This window comes from Anabas testudineus, chromosome 9 (genome assembly GCF_900324465.2).
Source record: "Anabas testudineus chromosome 9, fAnaTes1.2, whole genome shotgun sequence".
Lineage (NCBI taxonomy): Eukaryota > Metazoa > Chordata > Actinopteri > Anabantiformes > Anabantidae > Anabas > Anabas testudineus.
Window position 1 is genome coordinate 21970800 of NC_046618.1, and position 22352 is coordinate 21993151.

General features: G+C 38.4%; 1 protein-coding gene across 3 annotated transcripts; it reads left to right on the forward strand.

Moving 5' to 3' along the window:
• Positions 1-654: 654 nt before the first annotated feature.
• slc39a14 (solute carrier family 39 member 14) lies at positions 655-21890 on the forward strand. Of its 3 annotated transcripts, none has more exons than XM_026343320.1 (10): positions 655-933; positions 6409-6599; positions 7737-8083; positions 9314-9491; positions 13400-13569; positions 15101-15223; positions 17651-17830; positions 18270-18504; positions 18769-18953; positions 19458-21890. In XM_026343320.1, the coding sequence occupies exons 3-10, from the start codon at positions 7766-7768 to the stop codon at positions 19608-19610; spliced, it is 1542 nt and encodes a 513-aa protein (XP_026199105.1). In that variant the 5' UTR covers positions 655-933; positions 6409-6599; positions 7737-7765; the 3' UTR covers positions 19611-21890. The 3 variants fall into 3 exon arrangements, with proteins under 3 accessions (XP_026199105.1, XP_026199104.1, XP_026199106.1); XM_026343319.1 differs by lacking the exon at positions 13400-13569 and adding an exon at positions 12187-12356 and having other exon boundaries at positions 656-933; XM_026343321.1 differs by lacking the exons at positions 655-933; positions 13400-13569 and adding exons at positions 1486-1593; positions 12187-12356.
• Positions 21891-22352: the final 462 nt, after the last annotated feature.

The window sequence follows — 22352 nt, forward strand, 5'->3', positions numbered from 1 at the left end:
ACAGACAATTTTCACTGTAGGCTACAAGGACAGCAGCTACTCTGCTTTGCGTGAGAGAGACAAAAGGATACCAGTGAAGTGACAGGGGGATGTTTAGACTTCAAAGATCTTTGTTAACTAGTGACCAGGTACAGAAAGAAACAAGCAGTGGTGGAAAAAGTACTTATCAGTCATTGAAGTATCAGTATCACATAGAAGGAATACTCTGTTAAAAGTTAAATACTTGGATTCAGAAAGTTAGGATAGTGTTAAAAGAATGGCCCTTAAAGTGTATTATATTACCGGATTATAATTATTGAATGTTAGTGGTATTAACAATGGAACTTATTTTAACTAACCTATACTCTGTTTACTACTCTTAGTTTTACTCTTAACTACCGTTAGCAATAAAATATTATTATACAGTAAATGCTAATTATATTTCTAAATAGTGGAGTAAAAATATGAATATTTGCCAAAATGTAGTAAAGTAAAAATATTTAAGTAAATATACTTAATAACTCATCACGTCTTCGTTCTTCTGCTGGTATTTTTTATTTATTCTTTTCTTTTTTGATGTATTTATTTGGCGTCTTCAACAGTTTACAGCGGTGTTGCAGTACTGGCTGTCGACCGCATGAAGGAGACACCGCCATTTTGAAAACGCAGCCTTCGTCCAGTGTGTGGACGTCACCAGCTCGTGTAGCTACATCCTCCCCACGCTGCTGCAGCTCCTCCGTGGGTAGTTTGAATGAAAGGACGACGCAGAAATAAACATATCCCCGTCCGTTTATGAATGAAGTGGACGTACGGGAGATATCCTGCTGCTGCTGTCGCCCTCGCCTTGGTTTTCTTTAGCGGAGTATAATAACGTTATACCCGGTGTGTCGGAGCCATGAAACGGACCGTGTTTGTTGACAGCAGTTGACGTCAACCCCCCAACAGCATCACCGGGTAAGCTAACTGTGAGGGCTAATGACAAGCTGGCTGAAATACCGGACATTACATTAGATTTAACACTGAAACCATGTTAGTATTTACCGCTAATACGCTTATTAACAGGATGGCTCATTGCCGTACCTGGTTGTTCAGGGTGGTAGCTCCATCAAGACTTGCTATAAGGTTGTAAGCTAACCTTGTGAAGCTACATCAAGTTGGACTAAATATTCACACTTGCACCTTTAATGTTTACTGTCACTGTACGATCTCAGAGCTGGTGTGTAAACGTAATATTCAAGTCGTGGCATTGTAGTTAAGTCTAGAAGATCCTCCGATGTCCCTGAAAGCCAGTTCCTACCACAAGAAGAATAATTAACTTATCAAGATAGATTCACTTCAAAACGAGGCAGGACCTGTCTGGCACATTTACATGGACTTAGCGCCTGTAGAGGGTATTGTTCAGTCATTTTTAAGATGACCCATGACCCCAAAAAACACATTGCATAAAACAATCAGTCTTGTGCTTCTCTTGTGGCTTCTTGTCACTTCAGTTTTAATAACAACACTTACCAGTTTGGCTTGATTTAAATAGCTGGAAGATTATTTAATAGAACCACAGTCACTGACCTGACTGACAGTCTGCAAACAGCAACAATCTCAGAAAGGTTTGAAACGGTATGTGAGAACTTCTTTAATTTACATTAACCTTTTATGACCCCTCACATCTCTCTGGTGCCCCAATACATAGGTTGGGACTGCACTAAACCGACTACCTCTTTTATAAAGTAGCTAAACCTAGCACCACCTTGATGCATCAGTCTTAAAATATGTTAACACTGTAAATGTTCCAGAGACAGACTTTAATGTTATTGTGGATTATTCATATTGTTCATATTTCCAGAACTTATCATAAGTTTTGCTGGTAAGAGAATATTCTGGTATATAACTAAAACCGGAGATTATTTTAGCTTCTTGAGTAAAACATTGATATCTGTGTCCAGCTCCTAAACACTGTGCCATCTATATGTATGGCACTTCCTTCAATGCTCTTTGGCTTTCTACCTGAGAATTTCTGCCGTCTAAAGCTGCTCTCTGGGTAGGATTGAAGGGGGTCAATCAGACCAAGTCATGTGTCATCCCTTTAATTTTATGGTGAAAGGTTCTTTGTTGTACACTCAGGATGTATGGAGCACATCCACAATGTGTTTGGTGAACCATCACGGTGACCACAGCCATCACCCTCTCAGCTAATAACAGTCCTGGTTGATGATATCAGCCTGAGAACCAAGCGAAACAATAATTAGGGGCCTGATGAGTCGGTGCACAGCTTAACGTCCCCTTTGCTTCAGCAGTATATAAAGTGACTTCCTATGAAACAGTTGAGTCTGGCAACATAAGAGGACGAACCACAGTGTGCTGGAGTCTTAAGGAGCAAGCTGCTTTGAAATAAGAAAGATCCAGCGAGGAGCAGTTGCTGTTTGCATTTCTCTGTTTATAAAAGGTACAGTATGCGTTGCGGTTTAAAATTAGCAGGAAAAACTGACACAGGAAAAGTGGAGATAAACCCTTAAGGAAATAGTTTCTTCTGGAGTCTGATTCTTGACATACCAGGCCATCTTTGAGCACGTGCCTTGTTTAATCACAGGTTTGGAAGTTAATAATAGTGTGTACTGCAGCACTGTAGTAGGGTGCGATCGCCAGTTCCCATCTGATCCCCTGACCTGGATTCTGGGAGCTGGATTTCTTATATTTTAACCATATTAATTAAATCAATATATAAAGATCGATTGATTAATTAAAATGATCATTAATTGCATCGTCACCTACACCGAAAACCCACAATTCTATGGTAAATCATTAGTTTGCTGTACTGAGTATTTTAATAATATCTGATGTAGCTTGCTATCCATGAATGTATATTTTGTCAGTAAACATTTGTTTTTATCAGAAAAGATAAAGTCTTGACTTTCACCAATTTTTTATTGCAGCAAAAAGGAATTATTATTACTATACATAACCAGGAGATATTGTTATGTCAAGAGTCAGTGCATTTGAAATAAAAGAAAAAAGTTGTTGATTACAGTGCTATAGGTCTTTTGGGCAAGGTTTAGTATACTTCTAAAATGAGTTAAAAAAAATTATATAATATTTCTTATCTAAAAAAAGACCATCTAAATGAAAAAGTTTTTGTAATTTAATTCTAAAACTGTCAAGTCATCAGTTGTCCTAGACAGAGAAATACATAGTATTTATACTATATAAATAGTAATTTACTGAAACTTAAAAAGAAAATAATGATTTTATTCATGCCAACAAAAAGGCTTAAAATATATCACTTTATGTGCAATAACTGTAAAACAAATGAGTTTACTCTTTGGACTAAATGTTCAAATCAGTAGAATATTGATACAGTACAGTGATGTGTATTTTTCCCCCCTTATAACGTTTTTTACTGAGTTGTTGCAAAGATTAGGGTCCTTGCAGTAAAATGGTGAAAAGCAAGGTGTAATCTTACGTCACTAAGAGGGGACTTGCAAGTGACACATGTAAAGAAAAAGTTTCCATCAGCACTTTTATCAGCCTTGATTGAGTTTGTTGTTCCCTCTACAGTACATTGGTGCGCTGATAACCAGAGCTAATAAAAGCAGCACCTTTCCATCATGATAAAGTCAAACTTTTGAAGGTTTTGTTTAGCTCAGCATCGTGTACCACCTTGATTATTGCTTAATTTATTTAAGAGGTGTGTATGTTTAACGTGGTCACGGTTGGTTTGGTTACATAAACGCTGGCTTTTTGTGTTCAGATATCAGTCTCTCCAAAATAATCCACAACCTGTTTGGTGGATTAGTACTTGAATTTGTATCCTGTTGTTAAATCTCACGCGGCAGCCCCTGATAGACTTAACTTCTGCCTGGTCAGCTGGTGAAGATGGTGATGATGATGGAAATTTCTCACTAAGCCGTGTGTACACATGGCTGAAGGAGCCATGAGATGTGACAATACTGCTGATAACCCTCGTAGTTCAGTTGCCTCATGAACCTTAATCCCCACATGTGCTCATTTACTTGTTCCCAGATTGTCTGTATCCTATATTTACATGTTTGCTTATGTCTTGGCAGCCAGTCATCAGTTTTGGTGACTGGCTGAAAATTATTTTCTTATGTGCGGGGCAAACTGGTGACTTTCTAAAAACACAGAAAGATGAGCAGGCTTGAATCAGCTGCATGCCTATCGGATTGGAGTCCAACAGACCGTAACTAAACATTTCCCACCCTGCTCTTTGCTCCTTTCTCCCCTGTAAACCTTATATTAAACATCATGGCAGAGGCCTTCACTCAAGTAGCTGCTGCAGACTGTCTGTCTCTTCCCACAACTCTTTATCTCCACAGCTGTAAATAGGCCTTGGACTCAAAAACTCCTCACACGCATACACAAATACAGACACACCACAAAGATGGACATAGTGATTCTGTGTGTGTGTGTGTGTGTTTAGTGTACATTGACATCAGTCTGACTGACATTTAAAAGCAGCTTCTGCATTGTATTTGGACCTTAGCTGCACTGAGGCTCACCAGTAAAGAAGTCTGCTTGTTCAGTGCTCATTGTAGCTCAGCGGTTGGGACCTGTTTATTCTGCAGTGCAAAAGGATTTGAGCGTGAGTGCATGTGTATATTTAGCTTCCGTACCAAGTTATTATCAGAGTTGAGTAAGCAACAGGCAGCAGCTATTCTTATTCACATATTGTCTGGCATGCCATTGAGAATAGAGCCTGACTGATGATGGATTTTTAATTTCATTTTATTTTACAATAAGAATTTTAGCCTAATGTGTCTTTTTTATATTTGATATATTCTAAGAGTGAGTGTATAATGTACACCTTGAATAGTCCCTTGTAGACTTGATAATTTTCAGGCCTAAGTGCCTTTTATGTGTAGGTCTGCTATGAAGTTAGCTTGGAATGCCACAAGGAATTAGTACATTTACTAAAGGCAGGTTACTTACAGGTAGATAGGTACATTACAGGTAGTAATGGTATATCAATTATTGTAATGCTTGCAAAAAGATGAAATGGTAGATTGAAATTATGTGCTCTTTTGACTTCCCAGTGGTATTGCAAGTGCTTTTATTTTAGTTAAAAAATTGTTAAACTGGGTGTGTGACAGTAAGGTACTGTATGTCAGATTGCAACATGCGCAAATGAAGGCAAATGTTTATTCTGGGCTTTCCTTTACCTTGTGTGACGTGCTAATTGTTACTCCCAAATGTTTCCTCATACACCTTGCTTCTCTATCTTCTGTTAATAAAAAATAAACAAAGAATAGGAGAGATATCGTTTTACCTCTGGCAACTTTCCTGCGTGTTAAAGAAAGACGAGTAGGGTTTATTGTTGTATGTTTATCCAATTCTGAAGCTCTTAGCCAGTGTAGGTTACAGCAGCTACACCACAATAGAAACTTGGGTGATATGATCCTGCTTGTATAACAGATGGGTTTTCTTTTTGTTTATTGTTCCATTGATGGTATTTTTTTTGATTGTCTGTAGATAAATTAATATCTTCAGCACTATATTTTATATACACTTTTATCTTCAGCCAGTTTTTCACTGACAGCAGTAAGGAGGCCAAGGTTCAGAGCTCCTGCACCTTTCAGAAGTATTGTGTAAGAGACTAGAGTACTAGAGAAAATAGACACCAAAGAGGCTTAAAAAGATTTTTTGCTTTTTTTGCACCTTTTTTCCCCCTCGTTCCCTGTTCTTAAGCTCTTATTTGAACAAGTACAAGAACTTGTGGGTGCAATTCATTTGGGAGATGGTGACTTATTGAATAGGAAGTTTTCTCTGTGCCTCAACTTAACTCAGAAACCTTAGGGGAGAGAGATGACCGGGAAAAAAGTTGGTGACTGAACACAAATTGGAAGCAAGAGACAGACTGACCTTTTGAAAGTTGTTTTTTATCTGGGAAAAGTCGACTGAGCATGGTTGCACTTTTCATAAACGATCTGCATTACGTTCATATTGTCACATTTTTACACAGCTGCTCAGCATAAAATAAGATTTATTTAGCAACCAGGGAGAGGCGAGGCTGTCTCTCATTTATTTAATTCCCTGTCCTGTAGCGTTTTAAGCAAGAAGCTCTCCAGTCCTAACTTAGTTTCTAAACCCTCACTTACAGAAACATTGCAGCATCTGAATTGGTTATTTGTAACAACAGTATTTTCCTATATGATTCCTGTGCCTCTTTATATAGCTGAATGTGAAGGAAGAATAACTGCAATTTCAGAGGAGGAATGATTTGGGTTTGGCATTGTGCTGGACTTTAAGGCCTGAGAGTCAGATTGGAATTTAAAGGCAGATCAGTGGGGACAAATAAACACAGAATTTTAATCTGGCAACTGCCACTTCAGGTTTAATTTCTTCTTCACTGTGTCTGTCTCTTTGCTGTTTCTTACTTTCTCACCGCTGAGTGGTAACCTTTCTCTCTCACCTCTACAGTTCACAGAACTTCTAAGGAGCCCGCTACTGACTTCAGGCATTTTTTCCTCCTCCGTTCGTTATTCCCCTGCCTCCATCTCTGCTTCACGGTAGCCTCTGGGCATCATTCGTCAAGCTCAGCTCCTCAGGGCAGACAGAGTGAATCAGGCGTTTTAAACCATCACCTGTCATTAGAGGCTCTACAGGAAAAGGTGAGTGTTTTCTAACCAAAATGAATGGGTCTGTTTATTCACCTCAGCGGGGGCATGTGGAATGAATTGGTGCTCTGTGTGTTGGAGCAGGGGGTGCCCTGAATATGGTGAACATGCATGAGTTTCTGTCGGGAATAAAATACCTTCATTATGTTTTTCCCTCACACATTGTTTGATTTAAAACTAAATCCCAATTCCACAGTGACCAAAAACAGGCAGCTCTATAATGTAAGCTGGCTTTAAAAATCAGTTACACAATTAAGTCTCTTTAAGAAAGTGTAACAAAAATCCTTTTCTGTATTATTACACTGGAGTCACTGTCATTGACAGTATGTGAGTTTTTCAGGGGGGCGTGTACTATAATTGTCTATAATTGGTGGCTGCATTCATCTCAATGGTTTCCTGTTCACTGTGTTTTGTGCTGTGTGCTGTAGGTCTAACAGTAGGTGTTTGATTCATGGTGTGTTTACGGCTTCATTTGCCGTGGGTTGGCCTCCTAAACTACTGACCAATTGGATTTTCACACATGTAAGAGTTAGAATTGTTTTAGGGTTAGTTCTGCCCACATTCATTGCTTATCACCCTGGATACTGAACCTCAGGCATCGTATTTCCACACAAACATTTATTTACAGGAAATGTGAACAATTTTATATTTCCACAAATGGTTTCCTGAAAAGCAGGGAGTGAATGCTGAGTCTACATAAACATGACTTCTCCAAAATAAGATCTTTGACTTTGTTCATCAGTAAAACTGAAGAAATCCTCATGTTTTAGACACAGACTTTTTTTAATCCCAAAAGAAATTTCAAGCATGCTTCTGACCTAATATGACTAAATGTGAATTATTAAAGTAAATATAATTAAAATAAAAACAAAGCTTGTGTCCTGCCTGCAGAATGTTCTGTTCTCTCTTACAGGAGTGTGCAATCAGAGTAAATGGGTGTTATCTTAAAGTTTGCTTATTTAAAATAAAACTGTTTTAGGGCACTTGTCTCTCCTACTTGTCACACACTTTCAGTTAGCTTATTACAACATTAAAGGCTGAGCTCAATTGCAAAGTGTGCCATTTATTAAACTGTTTTTGTGTATTATAGGTTATAGATTTATTTTTTTCACACTTCCTCCTTCCCCACAGAGCAACATCCTCCAGCCAGTAAAGAAGCCATGCTTGTCTGGTCCCCTCATGGCCGTAACACGACCACCACTACTCTCTTCCAGTCACAGATGATGCTCGCCTTGGCCCTGGCTGTGCTGCTCTGCCCCTTGGCCTTAGTGTCAGGTCAGGGCAAGCAACAGACCCAGTCTCCTGCTCAGGTGCTTGAGGACTTGCTAGCCCGCTATGGGGACAACAGTACCATCACAGTGCCCCAGCTACGCTCCCTTCTAGCCCTGCTCAGCCAGGGTCAGGGTGAAGCCGACAGTGACAACAATAATGTGGCTGAGACGCCTACATCCACACCTCCCAAAATCAACAGCTCCAAGGTGAGAACAAAAACATGCTCACCACTTTGATTTGGCAGCATATTCAGTTTGGTCGGTGTAACAGCTGCGAATAGTTTCCCAGTGTCCAAGGTTTTGAAATTCACTATATAGGTTATGTTAATGGCCTGATTCTACAACTATTCTAACTCTCACCCTAGGTGAGGGTAAATGAAATAAAACAGTATGACCAGGAAATAAGACAGGGCTTGAAATATACAGTAAAAACAGAGGGTGGCAGATCAAACGCTGCTGCTACATAACAAATCTCTTGCTGTGGTAGTACCTCAGAGGCCCCCACCCCCTGGAGCAGAAGAGTAAATCCAGCTTTAGTCCTGCCTGAAGGAATCTAGAGCCACTGGTACCAGATAGCTGACACACAGCATATTTCCCATACTTAATGTCAGAGATGGTTGGCTAACCTAATTACTGATCTGTAAAGTAGATTTATTCCAAATGACTTTAGACTTCAAGAAATTTATCAGGATTAGGTCACATGTAGGTCTGTTGTTGGATTAGTTAACTTAAAAGGAATAGACACAATTGTGTTGCTATCCTTACCTGTACAATTATAAGAATAGAAACAGGTAATACCTCTTTCTCCAGGTGTGTGACTCACAGAACAGAAGTGCAGCCCTAAGCCAACAACAACAACATGAGCTCAGTCACGTGTGTCACTTGCATATTGTACACCTTTCAGGGCCACTTTCTGTCACTCAGCATTCCTAAATATTTTCTTTGCTTTCTCTGCTGAGATGGAATTGTACACTAGAACATTGAGTTATGATCAGAAGCCCTACTTCTATTGAACTCATCTTCAATTCTTGTCACTAAGAAATGAAACCCTAATTGGGTATGTGTGAGCACAGGAATAATATATTTACCATGGATCCAGTTTCTGCTCTTTTTTGAATGGGACATTTGAGATTTTATTTCTTTATTTGTCCTCCAGTCCTATTATGTTTTTGATTAGGTAATCAAGTAAGTCCAAGGGTATGTGGTAACATCTTGTTTTGTCTGACTAATAGTACAAAATAGATCTGGAACACTATCATGCCTTTCTTTATCTTATATGATAGAAAACTAAATATTTGGGATTTTTAACTGTTGGTCAGACAAAACAAGACTTCAAAAGATGGGACCTTAGCTTTTAGCTACCTGAGTGATTGGTATGATAAATTAAAATTCTTTTAGCCACATATTTATTCATTTTAATTTCATTTTCTTTGCCAGTGCTTGTCTGAAGACACATTGGCTGTTTATAGCATCAGCGAACAGTCGCGGCTAGATGGGCAGGGTTTACGGGAGCTGTGCCCCACCATGCTGCAGCAGTTGGATGCTGGCACCTGCAAAGCACAAAGACATGAGGAACTGAGCGATGATCCCTCCCCTAGACCCTCAGATGCTGAAGGTGAGCAATAACCTAATTATGTGTTACAAATTTTTGTGTTGAATTTCCATTTTCAATGTGGTGTTAACAGTACATGACATGTTGAATGTTTTACATTTACATTTTAAATTTGTGATGATTTGTCCTTTGTTTAAACATTGCTGCCAGCAGGTTTAAACGTCTTATCTTTGTGTATCTTTTTTTGTTCATTGTATATTTGCAGTATAGGTGTAGAACCTTTACTTTACAGTATGTACATTTGTCAGTGATTAACTCAATTGATCATCTTGTCAGTTGGAACATTAACAGTGAAAATCTAGTGCAGTGACATCTGAACCATTTTTTTTTAATCAGACGTCATCTCAACTCATGTAAGTGTGTGATTTGTTGCCTTGACGTAGTGATATCATGATGTCCTCAAAAGAAAACAAAGCCAGATTAAGCATACGCAGGGTTTAGCCAACACTCAGATTATATTTTTTAGTGTAGCTTAGAAACCAACACTTCCTTTAGAATCTACAGTCCTGCTCCAGTCAACATATCCAGTGTGTAGCCGAGATCTCATCCAGGCAGGAGAGCATCTCAGCTACACACTCCTCTTCTTTCCTCATCTGCTGACCCACTGTAACTCCATACAGACTGCTGACTGTAAAAACCTAGTAGGACGTCCTTGAGAGCCCTGGAGGCAGTTTTGGCATATGCATCAAATCTGATGTTCTTGGAAGTTTGCAGTGCACTGCAGGCTCTTGTTTCCTGATGAATGAAGCAAAATTGCCTTTCGAGTTTGTGGCTGTCTAGCGAACTAGTGAACTTGAGTAATATTCAGTGCTCGATCTAAAAACGGCACCATTTCGATCTCTCAAAAGACAATAACAGCTTTCATAATGTATGTGGTGACTGTGGGCATAAATCTTCATCTTCGTTTTACTTTTTGATGTTGCTTTGTCCTTGCTAAACTAGCATTTAAATTTCAGCTTTAACTTTTATCCTGGGCAGTGGAGGAGAAATTGTTTAATGGCCAGGAGCTTTAGCTCTACTGTCTCTCTCCCTCTTCTCTGACCAATTAGTTTTTCCTTATTATTCATTGCACTCACCTCACACATGCCCCTGAAGGCAGCTTATTTTGACTTAGGAGATGCCTTTTGGACTGGGCTGCCAAAATGAAGTAACATCTGTACTGCAGATCTCACTGATTTTTAGACCCTGGTCTTTTATTTAAGAAAGGAAAGAAAGAAAGAAAGAAAGAAAGAAAACTCTTAACCATTGAAACTGTTAATGTCAGAAGAAGTCTATTAGTGGTTGAGTAGCAGTCTAAAACACTTCTCAGGAGGGGAAATAAGATCTCTTATAAGTCATGATTTGTCACTGGGAAAACCTCTTTGCTTACAATAATATTTTGGCTTAATTCTGATCCCATGTTTTGCATCACAATGCTATTAAGCCAGCAATGTTCTGCTAGAAACTTTAGGCGTAAACACATTTTTGTCTACAAGTGGCTACAAGTTGATTAAATTGAACAAGCTCCGATGAGTAGATCGAATCCACCTGAGTGTTAAATGTAAATGTGCTTCAACAGATAAAACTCAAGGAAATCCTTTATATAAATTCAGCAATAAAGTCAGCATTACAAGTCTAAATGACTAAATTTGATTTCTGACATATCAGAATCTTAAACAATTCATTTTACATGGCATAACACTGTGTGTCTCTAAATCCTCAAACAAATGATTATTTCCTTTTTTTAGGTAAATTTTTTGGAGCTACAACAAAATATAACTTGAAGCTCAACTTAAGACCAAAAGTCAATATTGTAACGCAGTCAACTCCTTCATCTTCTATGTTTGTACATGCTGTTGTGATTTACTTTCATTTGCATACATGGAATCTGTTTTCACAATGCACACGTGAGACAGCTGACTCTTTATCTCTGTGTCACCTAATGATTAAAGCCCAGTCCTCTGTCTTATAGATTGCATTTCAGAAATGAGTAATTGGACAATTCAAAATGTCCTAATGTTAAATCAAAACGTTTAGTTAGTTAGTTACAATATGTGAAGCATTTTATAATGTTATCACAATCTGCAGCATGTTGGTTCACTTTATGTGTCTTTTTCTTTGATTATCATGTCTGTTTGTCTTGTTCTTTACTTTGACATTATCATGGCATGGAGAAGCGTTCTCACGCCACAGAATAGATCATTAATCTAACCTTACTTTCCCTTAATCTTCACAGGTGCTGCAGCCTCTCTATCTGTCTTTTTCTAGCCCTATTTTTTTTCCTACAGGTGTTGATTAAGGCAGTGCTTCCCAAACCTTTTGACTTGTAACTCTGAAAAGCGAAGCAGCTTTGAAGCAGAATTCAACTTTAATAAGATGTTTCCATCTCAGATTGTTCAGTTAGCTTTTTTAGAAGCCATTCAGTATTTCACGTAGGGATGTCAGAAAAATAGCCATGTTTTGAGAGACGGAAATATTTCCTGTCTAGTTAATCATTTGAACTTTTCAGATTAATCTTTCAACCCTTTGGCAGAGTGTTAAACATATGTTGGTATCCACCTACATGACTATTGTATAATGTCAGGTGTATATTAATATTTTTGACTGATCATGCATTGCCGAAGCTGCATTTAGACCAGTATTGGCACACAGTTTGCATGGCAGTTTTGTTTTAATGTTGCACCTTTTTGCTCTTCTATTTCTGTCACTCCAACCCCAGTGTGGGGCTTTTCTTTCCTGAGTGTGACAGTGATCAATGCCTTCTCTCTCACTGGAGTCTTCATCGTACCTCTGATGAAGACACGCTATATGAAATACATACTCAACTTTTTCATCGCTCTTGCCATTGGCACACTGTTCTCCACTGCCATCCTGCAGCTGCTGCCAGAGGTTTGCCATCTATCCATATGTTTTTCATCTCATATCCTTAAACCTTTGCTTTTCAAAAACACGAACACCAAAGCTGAAAGCCTCTTTAGTTCACTGTAGTGTCATGTGTCACATGCTGTTTACAAAACTAGTGCACATTTGGCCATGCGCTTCTTTGTCTTTCCTGTGGTCATATGTCTTTCCTTCCTGCTTTTGTCTTCTCTCTGTGGTTTTCTCGGGATCTTATAAGCACGGTGGACGGTGGAAGGCTTTTCTGTTTGCTCTACCCTTTCTGCATCACTGATCATCTAGAATTGTTTTTATGTGTATGTGTGCACCTTTCCTGGCATTGAGATGTAGGCCACCTATGAGGTCTTGATCTCAGAGGTAGTTCAGCTCACTGTTCTGTCACTGCGGCTTGTAGAAAAGCAGAATAGGCTTGAAAACACTGTTTTAGTCACTCTTTTTTTTTTTTTCAATCCTGAGCAAATGGAGCGCAGCACCCTTAAACTGTCCTTCAAATAGAAATGTGACCCCTTGTTAGAAGGGGTTGTGCTTCTTTTGCTACTGTTGAGCTATTTAAAGTTAATTTGACCCCTTTTTGTGTCTGCGGTGACAGCTAGTGGTTACCCTGAGGCTAGGGCAGTGCTCCACATGCACCTGAGTGGTCTAGGACAAAATGTGTGTGTGTGTCTGTTTGAGATGTCACTTATTGGTAACTTTCCCTTAATTATTTCCTCTGTCATATCAAAAAAAGTGCATGGGGTTTAAAGGATTGCTTCATGGGTCAAAGAATGATTATCTTCAAATTCAAATGGAAGGTCTGTTAATCAGTTTTCAGTTGATAATGTCACTGAAAAAAAACAGGTATTAAAAAACTTTAAAATCGTTGTTCTTTCAGTTGATTTCATTCAATCCTTTCTTTTCAGGGACATAACCGGTTGGTGTACTCTAATTTGTTGTTCCTTATCCTGGGAATTAATCTGATAAAATCATTTCTGAACTAACAGGCTTATTTTTTCTCACCTTACCCCTCTTTTTCATTCCTCATCTCCGTTGATTAGTGTGGGGTTATGGGATCCTCTGTGTGACACTGATCTCTCTGTGTTCGCTGATTGGGGCGAGCGTGGTGCCCTTCATGAAGAAAACCTTTTACAAGCGACTGCTGCTCTACTTCATAGCCCTGGCCATTGGCACACTCTACTCCAACGCCCTGTTTCAGCTCATCCCAGAGGTAGTGTCGATGCTGCTGTGACTCACTTAGCCGCAGCTAAGTGTCTCAGTGCAGGGTTGCTATGCAGTTTCTGCACAGAGTGTCACAAACTGACATGAATATTGTAAACTTATGTGGTTCTGTTGTGGTTTTTGTGTCACTATGCATTTCCTTCATTTTATACTGTCACCTCGATTTCTAATCTTAATAAGTAGGATTAGTTATTGTTGCATATATCTCAGTACTGTATCTCAAATTTATAATTATGTTCCCTAAGCTCTAGGCAAAATATGTACTTTAATTAATTTTAATGTTTCTTTGAAAACTAAATGTTAAAAATTTGAATTGGAAACTGCATAATAATCTTTGTCACTGAACATTATATAATCATGAAATATGAAAAAGCATGACTCAGGCATCTGCTGAGTTAATTTGTCAAACCAGAAGTTTACCAGCATTTGAAAATATTTTGGAAATATGTTGTAGGTTACCCTTTAGAAAACAGTTGCCAAATCTGTCACAGTTTACTGTACGTAAATATACAGTATATGGTGTAGTAAGTAAGAAACAACAACAAACATTTACAGATCAAATAACCTACGGTAGCCCCAAAGCCGAAGCCAAAGCACATACAAATGTAAGAGAGTTAACAACACTCAACAACACTTACAGAAAGCAGAAGGTATTTGATTTGCAGCACTGTTTACAATGTTTTAATATAAATTAGTGATGGTCATTTAAGTAGAAATGATTCAGTCATATCTCATGCAGCCACCAAATCCATTTGTCATCATACTTGCATGCCTTTCTGCTCACAGGATTTGTGATCAAGTTCAGTTAACTAAAATTCATGAACTGAAGTTTGTGTTTGATGGTACAAAATGTGCAACAAAGACACTCAGAGTTTCACTTCACAGAACAGTGGTGACATTTATTGGATCCTTTTTTGAAGTCATCAGTTATTTTTCCAAGTTCTGCTTTTTACTAAACATAAAGGCACAGATCACATTTACATGCACATAAGAACAAGGTCTGTTATTCGTTGCACCGGTTTGCATAGTATAAATAGTAAGAAAAAATGTTTGTATACCTCAGAAAAGAAGTTATTGGATTCATGAAGAGATGATTAAATACATAATTCAGTGTCTCTCTGAAAAGGATGTCAGCATTAGTTGTTCACTTCATATAACGATGGACAAATGTTAAACCACCCAAAAATAATAAGCAGGGTGAAATTTTCCACAGAGATCAAATTTCTTTGGACCACCTTCTGACAATGAATATAAACATGGCGAAATTGTTTTTTCACTCTTTGCCAGAAATGAAACTTTACTCTTGTCTTCAGACAGCTGACTGCGCAACTTCAACCTGCTTAAACTGAAAAATAGGTCACCAAGCACTAATTGCTCAGTTCCAAAACCTACTTATTCTTGATTCTGAGTTTCAAATGACAGCTAATTTCAAATATACATACTTTTAATTTAGTGTGTTGATAAATATGTACAATAAATATTAATCACAAGCTGACACTGACTTCTCTCCTGCATGATAGGCCTTTGGTTTTGACCCCATGGTGGATTTCTATGTATCCAAGTCTGCAGTGGTGTTTGCAGGTTTCTACCTCTTCTTCTTTACTGAAAAAGTCCTCAGAGTGCTTCTCAAACAGAAACAACGGGTGAGTACATACAAAAATAGTGTGCAATTTATCTTTTTTTGTCTTGTTGTCTGAAAATTGTATGGTATGTCTCAACATACGGCATCATGGAGCAATTTGAGACATCTTGTAAAGAAACATTTTTCTACAACACAGAAATACGGGCACCGTAGTTTATGTGTAAACAATTACATTTGCCACTAACTGGCATCATTTTCAGAATCCCTGTAAGGCAGAGGCCACCACACATGCCTGCACATGCAGGTCTGGTTTCCTTTGCTTTGCTAGCTTTCTCTGGTACACATCACAACTCCCTTGTTAGGCGGGTCTGAAATGGTAAATGCAAATGCAAAGGCCAAAAAATTAACATCTGAAAATGTCTATCAGGGATAGACAAAACAAATGAACATGCACATGACTAAATCACAACCACAAGTATGAGAATATATCAAGGTCTCCGAAAGAAAATGTAATCTAATGTCTTACATTTAGTTATTTGGCAGACGCATTTATCCAAAGCGGAGGGTAAGAGTATAAGGGGGTCTTGCCTAAGGACCACTACTGGATATAGGGCGCAGCCAGAAGGCGAACCCACTACACCATCACCACTACACTATCCAGCCACTTCATCTTCTCTTCAGTGTCTTGACTTTTCTGTTACCATTTTTTAGCAAAACAAGTTTGGATTCAGTATTAGTCCTTCTCTGAACTCATAACATGGACAAATTGTGTGGCAAAGAATATTCAAAACGTTTTGCAAGCTGTTGAATGCAAATAGCTGTTGTCCACTGTTGTGCATTGTATTAAACAAGGCCTGCAGCAAGGAGTCATTTTCTTTATCAATCAAATTGCATTGCACAGCTCAGGGTAGCTCAATGTAAACCATGTTAAATCCAAAGGTTTATGACTTTCTATATTTGATATTGGACCAGCAATTTTTTTTTTATTTTTACCTTAAAAAAGACTGACCTGATTAATTCAGTAATCACTATAGCTGTCAAACTATTGTCATTTGACAACATTTGCATATCAGACAAAATCTCTAAATGAAGATATCGTTTTATGAGCTTTGATGATGGTTTGCTTGGATACAGATTTTGGACAACACAGATCAGTTAAACAATAACGCTGCCAACCTATGTAGTTGCCTGTCAACCAAATGTTTTGTCATGTCTTCTAATGTCAGAAATGTAGCATGACGTACTGCACATGACATAAATATCCAACACAGGTTTTATTTGCTGAACCAGTTTGACAGGGTGTGAGCTTTTCACTGTCGTTTACATCATAACTTCATGAATGTGGAATAACATGTTCAGAAGGCCATGATCAGATAAAGACGCCTCAGAGGTTGTACATGTTAGATTTGAGTTTTTAGGGCGGTGCGCAGTTTTTCTATAGTCAGGAATGGTAGCAGTCATTGTCAATTTTTTTTTTTGTTTGTTTTTTTTGCTGCAGTTGAGCTAAAGGCACTGGTGATTCCAGCTCTCACTACTGCCCTCAATAGTTTTCTTTAACAAAACAAACCCTCCCAAGTATTTCACATACTGTACATACCGTAAAACATAGTAAACAGCGTCTGTATCCAATTTTTTTGAATTTATGTTTAAGTCATAGCAAGTATCTATTTTTGCAATCTTAATTACATTTTATGTCATCTCTTTTAACTGTAACTGCATTCCACTTGAAATATAATTTATTTTCATGTTCTGATGTTACACGTGTAGGTTTGTGACGTTGGTACCCATGTTACACATAGTCAGAGGCCGAAAGCTTGATGTGAATGTCTCTTTGTTGGTTTGTTTTGTTGGTAGTGAAACCAGTATTAACTTTAACATGATCAAGTTTTGCACCTGGTTTTTATTTTATTGCTATATTTCAGCCTATATGTAGACTATTGTAGTTATCATTGTGCAGCATGCTGTGATTTAATTTGTGTTTATTCCAGTGTGTGTTGTTTTTGGCACCTGTCTTGCCTCAATGCCAATTTATGCATGCGTGTAGGTAGCTGTTTTAGCAGTTTTCCAGAGCATTAATAGGGATCTGGTTGTCACTTTTATTCAAATGTAGCACTGTCAATGAAATCCTGAAACCTGCTTGACTGAAATCACAAGCTGCAAACATAGATTCAGCATTTCAGTGCTTTTCATTCACAAAAAAGCAGCAGTTGGAAATGTAGGATGATAATTACAGGCCATTTGCTCCACCTTGTGGTTACTCTGTTTTAAACCATGTGGTCCAAACAACTCAATAAACAGCTGTAAGTGAGCAAGTCCTGGCAAGGAGAAGTGCAGTTTTGAATGTGGTGTAGTACTGAAAATAGAAACTGTTCACTCAAAAGACACAGTTCTTACTTTTCTAGTGTCCTTGAGAGAAAATTTGTTATACTCCAACTGACCCTTGTGTGATTTATTGATCATGACATCTGTTTTTTTCTCTGCCTCTCAGAGCCACGGCCACGGTCACAGTCATTACCCCACTACAGATCATTACTCTACACCTAATGGGGATGTGGAGGAGGGCGAAAAGGAGAGGCTGCAGCAGAATGGAGAAGCCAGCAACCTGGCTCTGGGAAAGGTGGATGCAGGGGAAGGTGAGCTCATGCTCAGCCCAGCACAAACACCACAGGTAAGGTTGAGGGTGGAGGAGGGCAAGATCTGTGTTAAAATATTGATACAGACTTGATTTCGCAACCTGCACGTTTAATTGCCCCTTGTGCTTTATTATTTAAAGCAATTCAAGCTTTTGTAGAAAATTACAAAAATTGGATTACCAAAATTTTAAAATGTCTATCAGTGTGTGATAATTAAAGAAAAAGCTACAACTATAGAGCTTGGACTACTTTACATATTCACACGATGATTCAATTAACTGGAAGTTTTACATTTTTAGGCCTCTAACACTTACAGACATGAGACAAACTGAGAGGTTAAGATGAAAATTTCCTCCATTGGTTGAACCACTTCATAGATGAAGCTGTGATACTGAACTAATTATCAACTGAAATAGTGAGTATGTCCGTAATGATGCGTTTAACTCTAATGAATGTCTTATTTATTCATCTCAGGACTCTCAAAGCCCAGAAAGCGGGGGGCGGTCCACCCGCAGTGCAGGTGGATGCTACTGGCTAAAGGGAACGGCCTACTCTGATATCGGCACGCTGGCTTGGATGATTACACTGAGCGATGGGCTCCACAACTTTATTGATGGCTTGGCCATCGGTGCCTCCTTCACTGCTTCAGTCTTCCAGGGCATCAGCACCTCTGTAGCCATCCTGTGTGAGGAGTTCCCCCACGAGCTGGGTGAGTTGGGTCGGCAGATGCTTCATGAAGACACATTGCTGCCTTAACAATCTACTGGGCTGCTAGTTTCCCCTGATGTGAATCTTTTCCTATCAACCGTTTTTCTTTTAGTGTATTTTGTATAAAATTTGTCTCCTAAATAATTATTTAACTTATTAAATCACTAAGATTATCTCTTTATTTTTCCTAAACTCAAAATACTTACACTGATACAGAAAATCTGTATTTAAACCAGGTTTTGCTCTTTTGTCCTTCTGTCACCAGGAGATTTTGTAATCCTGCTGAATGCTGGTATGAGCATACAACAGGCCCTCTTCTTTAACTTCCTGTCAGCCTGTTGCTGTTACCTGGGCATGGGCTTTGGTATCCTGGCCGGCAACAGCTTCTCCCCCAACTGGATCTTTGCCCTGGCAGGAGGAATGTTCCTCTACATCGCTTTGGCAGACATGGTCAGTGTTTGTTAGATCTTAGTGCTGCATTCAACAATGTCAATCACATTTTATTACACAGACTGGAACATGTCATTGGGGTTAAAGAAACAGCACTAGGATAGTTTAAATCATGTCTATCAGATTGATTTTAATATGTGCATGTTAATGATGAGTCTTCCATGCACACAAAAGTTAGTTATGGAGTTCCACAGGGTTCTGTGCTTGGGCCAATTATTTTTACTATATATGTATATATCATATTTCTCCTACATTAGCTTCTCTTCATTGGCTCCCTGTAAAACACAAAATAGAATATAATACACTTCTCCTCACATGAAGCACTTAATAATAATAATTTAGCTACAAATTTAAAGATACATTTCAACAGTTTAACATTGACATAGTACATAGTAAAACACAGGTTTAATTGTCTCCAGCTAGGTATTTACATGGCTACAACATTGACTTTCTTTGGTTACACAGTAGTTTAAGATGTTTCTCTTCTGTGTTTTTGCTTCTCAGTTTCCAGAGATGAATGAGGTGAGTCGTGAGGAAGAGAATGCAGGCGGCAGCAGCTTCCTCCTTACCTTTGTCATCCAGAATGCCGGCCTTCTGACGGGCTTCTCCATCATGCTTCTCCTCACCACCTACTCTGGACAGATACAGATGGGCTAGCACAGGACTGCTCTAAACCAACAAAGCTCTGACCAGTGTGAAATGAAACTTGGACGCCAGCTGATGGAAACTGGCCACAAGCGGAGGGAGGAAGACCAAAACTTGTTTCTCATTATTTCCTTCTGGAAACATTTGACCTTGGGTAGTTTGGCTGCTGTGTGGCAGGTTCACACACTTTATCAAAAATATTTGAGTTGTGCTGCTGTGCAGTTCCCACATGCAGTAGATGCCTGGCAGGGGGGGGCGCCTTCTATCGTCTACCTTTTTCCCGACAGCTGCTTGCCCCTCACAGTCTAGAACCACCAACTGAAGCAGTGTTCAGCCTACAGAGACGACATAAATATGTGTGACTCCTGTTCTGAACATGATCTGACTCGCAATATTTATCCAGTCATAAAGTTTTCTATCCTGTAAGACTACTGATCAGCTGTTTTGATTCTTGCTCTTACTTTTTCCTCTGCCTGTTGTTACCTCAGTGGATTTTATTGAACCTCACCTAGCGCCTGTTGAGATTCATTCGTGAGAGTATCGATATGACAAATCCTCTCTGTCGGCAACACATGCTCACGAGGTGAGAAAAGCACAATCAGGTAACAACAGCTGTAGTTTCGAATCTTTATCCTTCACCCTTTACCCTTAAGTCTTCAGTTTTTCATTCCATACTAAAAATATATCTTTAAGGACCTGAACTGGAATTTTAATCGAAAGCAAACTGACTTCCAGATGTTTATGTGTTGTTATATTTTTTTACTGATGAAAAAAGTTAAAAATGATCCAACATTTAAAGACCAAAAATGGGAAGACCATTGTAGAAGGGCTACATGTGACACTTAGAAGGGTACACTTAATTCTCCTCAGTGTGGGACTGAGGTCTTCAAAATGGCGCATGGTCAGATTTTTAAAGTGACGTAATGTCAAGAGTGATTTTAGTGACTTTATCTACGCTGGACACAAAATCCAGCGTCTACAACAGCATTTCTTCATAGTTTACTATCTGTGCCCTTCATAAATATAGCATTAATTAAGTATATATTTTTTATTCCTTGTATTCTTGAGCTCTGTGCAGAGATGTGGTCTTTGTAGATCCCGTAGACTTTTCCCAGAATTATCTATTCTTTTACAGTAATAGTTCAAGTACTGTAAGCTAAATCAAAAACTGTAAACATGTACACTTCTCCCACTCGTCTGTGATCTTATCCATGCTAATCATGATGATGTAATGACAGAAAAATGAAGTTATTATGACATCAGATTTTCCTCTGACATACACGGTGTGACAAAATCTATGTGGACGTGCTTTTGGTTGTGGGATGTTTTGTAGCATTTGGGCATGTCTCAATTTGGAAAGCCTGTTACAGCAGCAGATTAAAGCTCATGCTGTGGAGTAAGATGTTGAGCAATGACCTATGACTGTCCACATACTTTTGGCCTTTATGGTTCTGTATTTATTTAACAATCTATGATGTAAAGCTGTTGTTTTTGAATAATCAACAGGACAAGTTACGCCGCCCTTTGTGCTAGTGTGTACACTACACAATTTAGGTTTATTCTTTTGCTGTTGAACCACATTTATTGATACCTGACAGATATTCAAAATTCCACACTGAGAGACTGATCCATTACAAGACACTAAATTCTTTTCCTATGATTGAGTACAGATTATAGCTGTAGTGTATTGTTTATTAGCTGTAGAAATAGTCATATTGTACAGGCCTACTATGAAGTGATTGGACTGGTACCAAGGGTACAATATTGCTGCTGCTTGATATGTATGATATATAGGAGATTATTTATTGTTGTTTGAGCCATAAAATATTTATTTTTATGCTTTACACACAATATAAAGTATTCATTTTAGCTTTACATCACAAGCCATGAAAGCAGACAAAGATTCAGTCTTTGTTGTCAATGATTGTTTTGGTATTTTAGTTTTAAATTAATGGGACAGCTGCCAGAATCCATACAGAACCCTTTATTGCATTGCACTTTTTAACTGTATGTGTTAAAAACTGAAGTAACGAGCATAGCCACTTTCTCAGACAACATTTTCAACCAGTTGACCTAAAACTTTTATTTTCAGAAATAAAATCAAAACACAAAACGGCAAATTTGTTTTTGCAAGAGGAGCGTTTCTTATTCAGCCTCAGAAATCAACAAAACAACCAATGATCGACTTTGTGTTGATGCTCAACTATTGTACCTAATGTAATTCATGGTAATCTTCATCAGCCTTCTCTGTGTCACGGGAATTTCTTTTTGTATAAACATCCTTTTCCAAGATATCTGAGTCAAGTGTCATTATTTTGTGGTTTATTCCTGCTTTTGTGTTTTGACAACGTCATTGCTGGAGAAAGTTTTAAAACCACTTAACTTTTTGCACATTTTACTATTTTGATAACACTATAAGTATGATCAATCTACAGGTAATAATTCATATTGTACTTTTTTTTTGCAAATCTAATAATAATACAAACAGAAACCTCTCATTTACGAAAGTATTCAGAGCCATGACAACACACCGGAACCCCACAGTAGTCTACTGCAGCTGTTCAAATAACAATTTTCCCAAGGGGATCAATAAAGTATGTCAATAAAGTAGAGGTATAACTATCTCTCCCTCTCACTTTCCTTCTCTGCAGAGCATTCCTTGTGGTGATTAGCTGTAATTACCTGGTGCTCAGATCATTCTCACCACAGAGTAAAATACATCCAGCACTGAAAAGCAGCTTCTTATGCTTCTTC

Bases quoted from the DNA above. Each gene is read 5' to 3' on its own strand.
- slc39a14 (XM_026343320.1), top strand. From the start codon at position 7,766: ATGCTTGTCTGGTCCCCTCATGGCCGTAACACGACCACCACTACTCTC. The intron at 15,224-17,650 runs GTGAGTACATAC...TCTGCCTCTCAG, and splicing joins TTCTCAAACAGAAACAACGG to AGCCACGGCCACGGTCACAG. The intron at 18,505-18,768 runs GTGAGTTGGGTC...TTCTGTCACCAG, and splicing joins GGAGTTCCCCCACGAGCTGG to GAGATTTTGTAATCCTGCTG.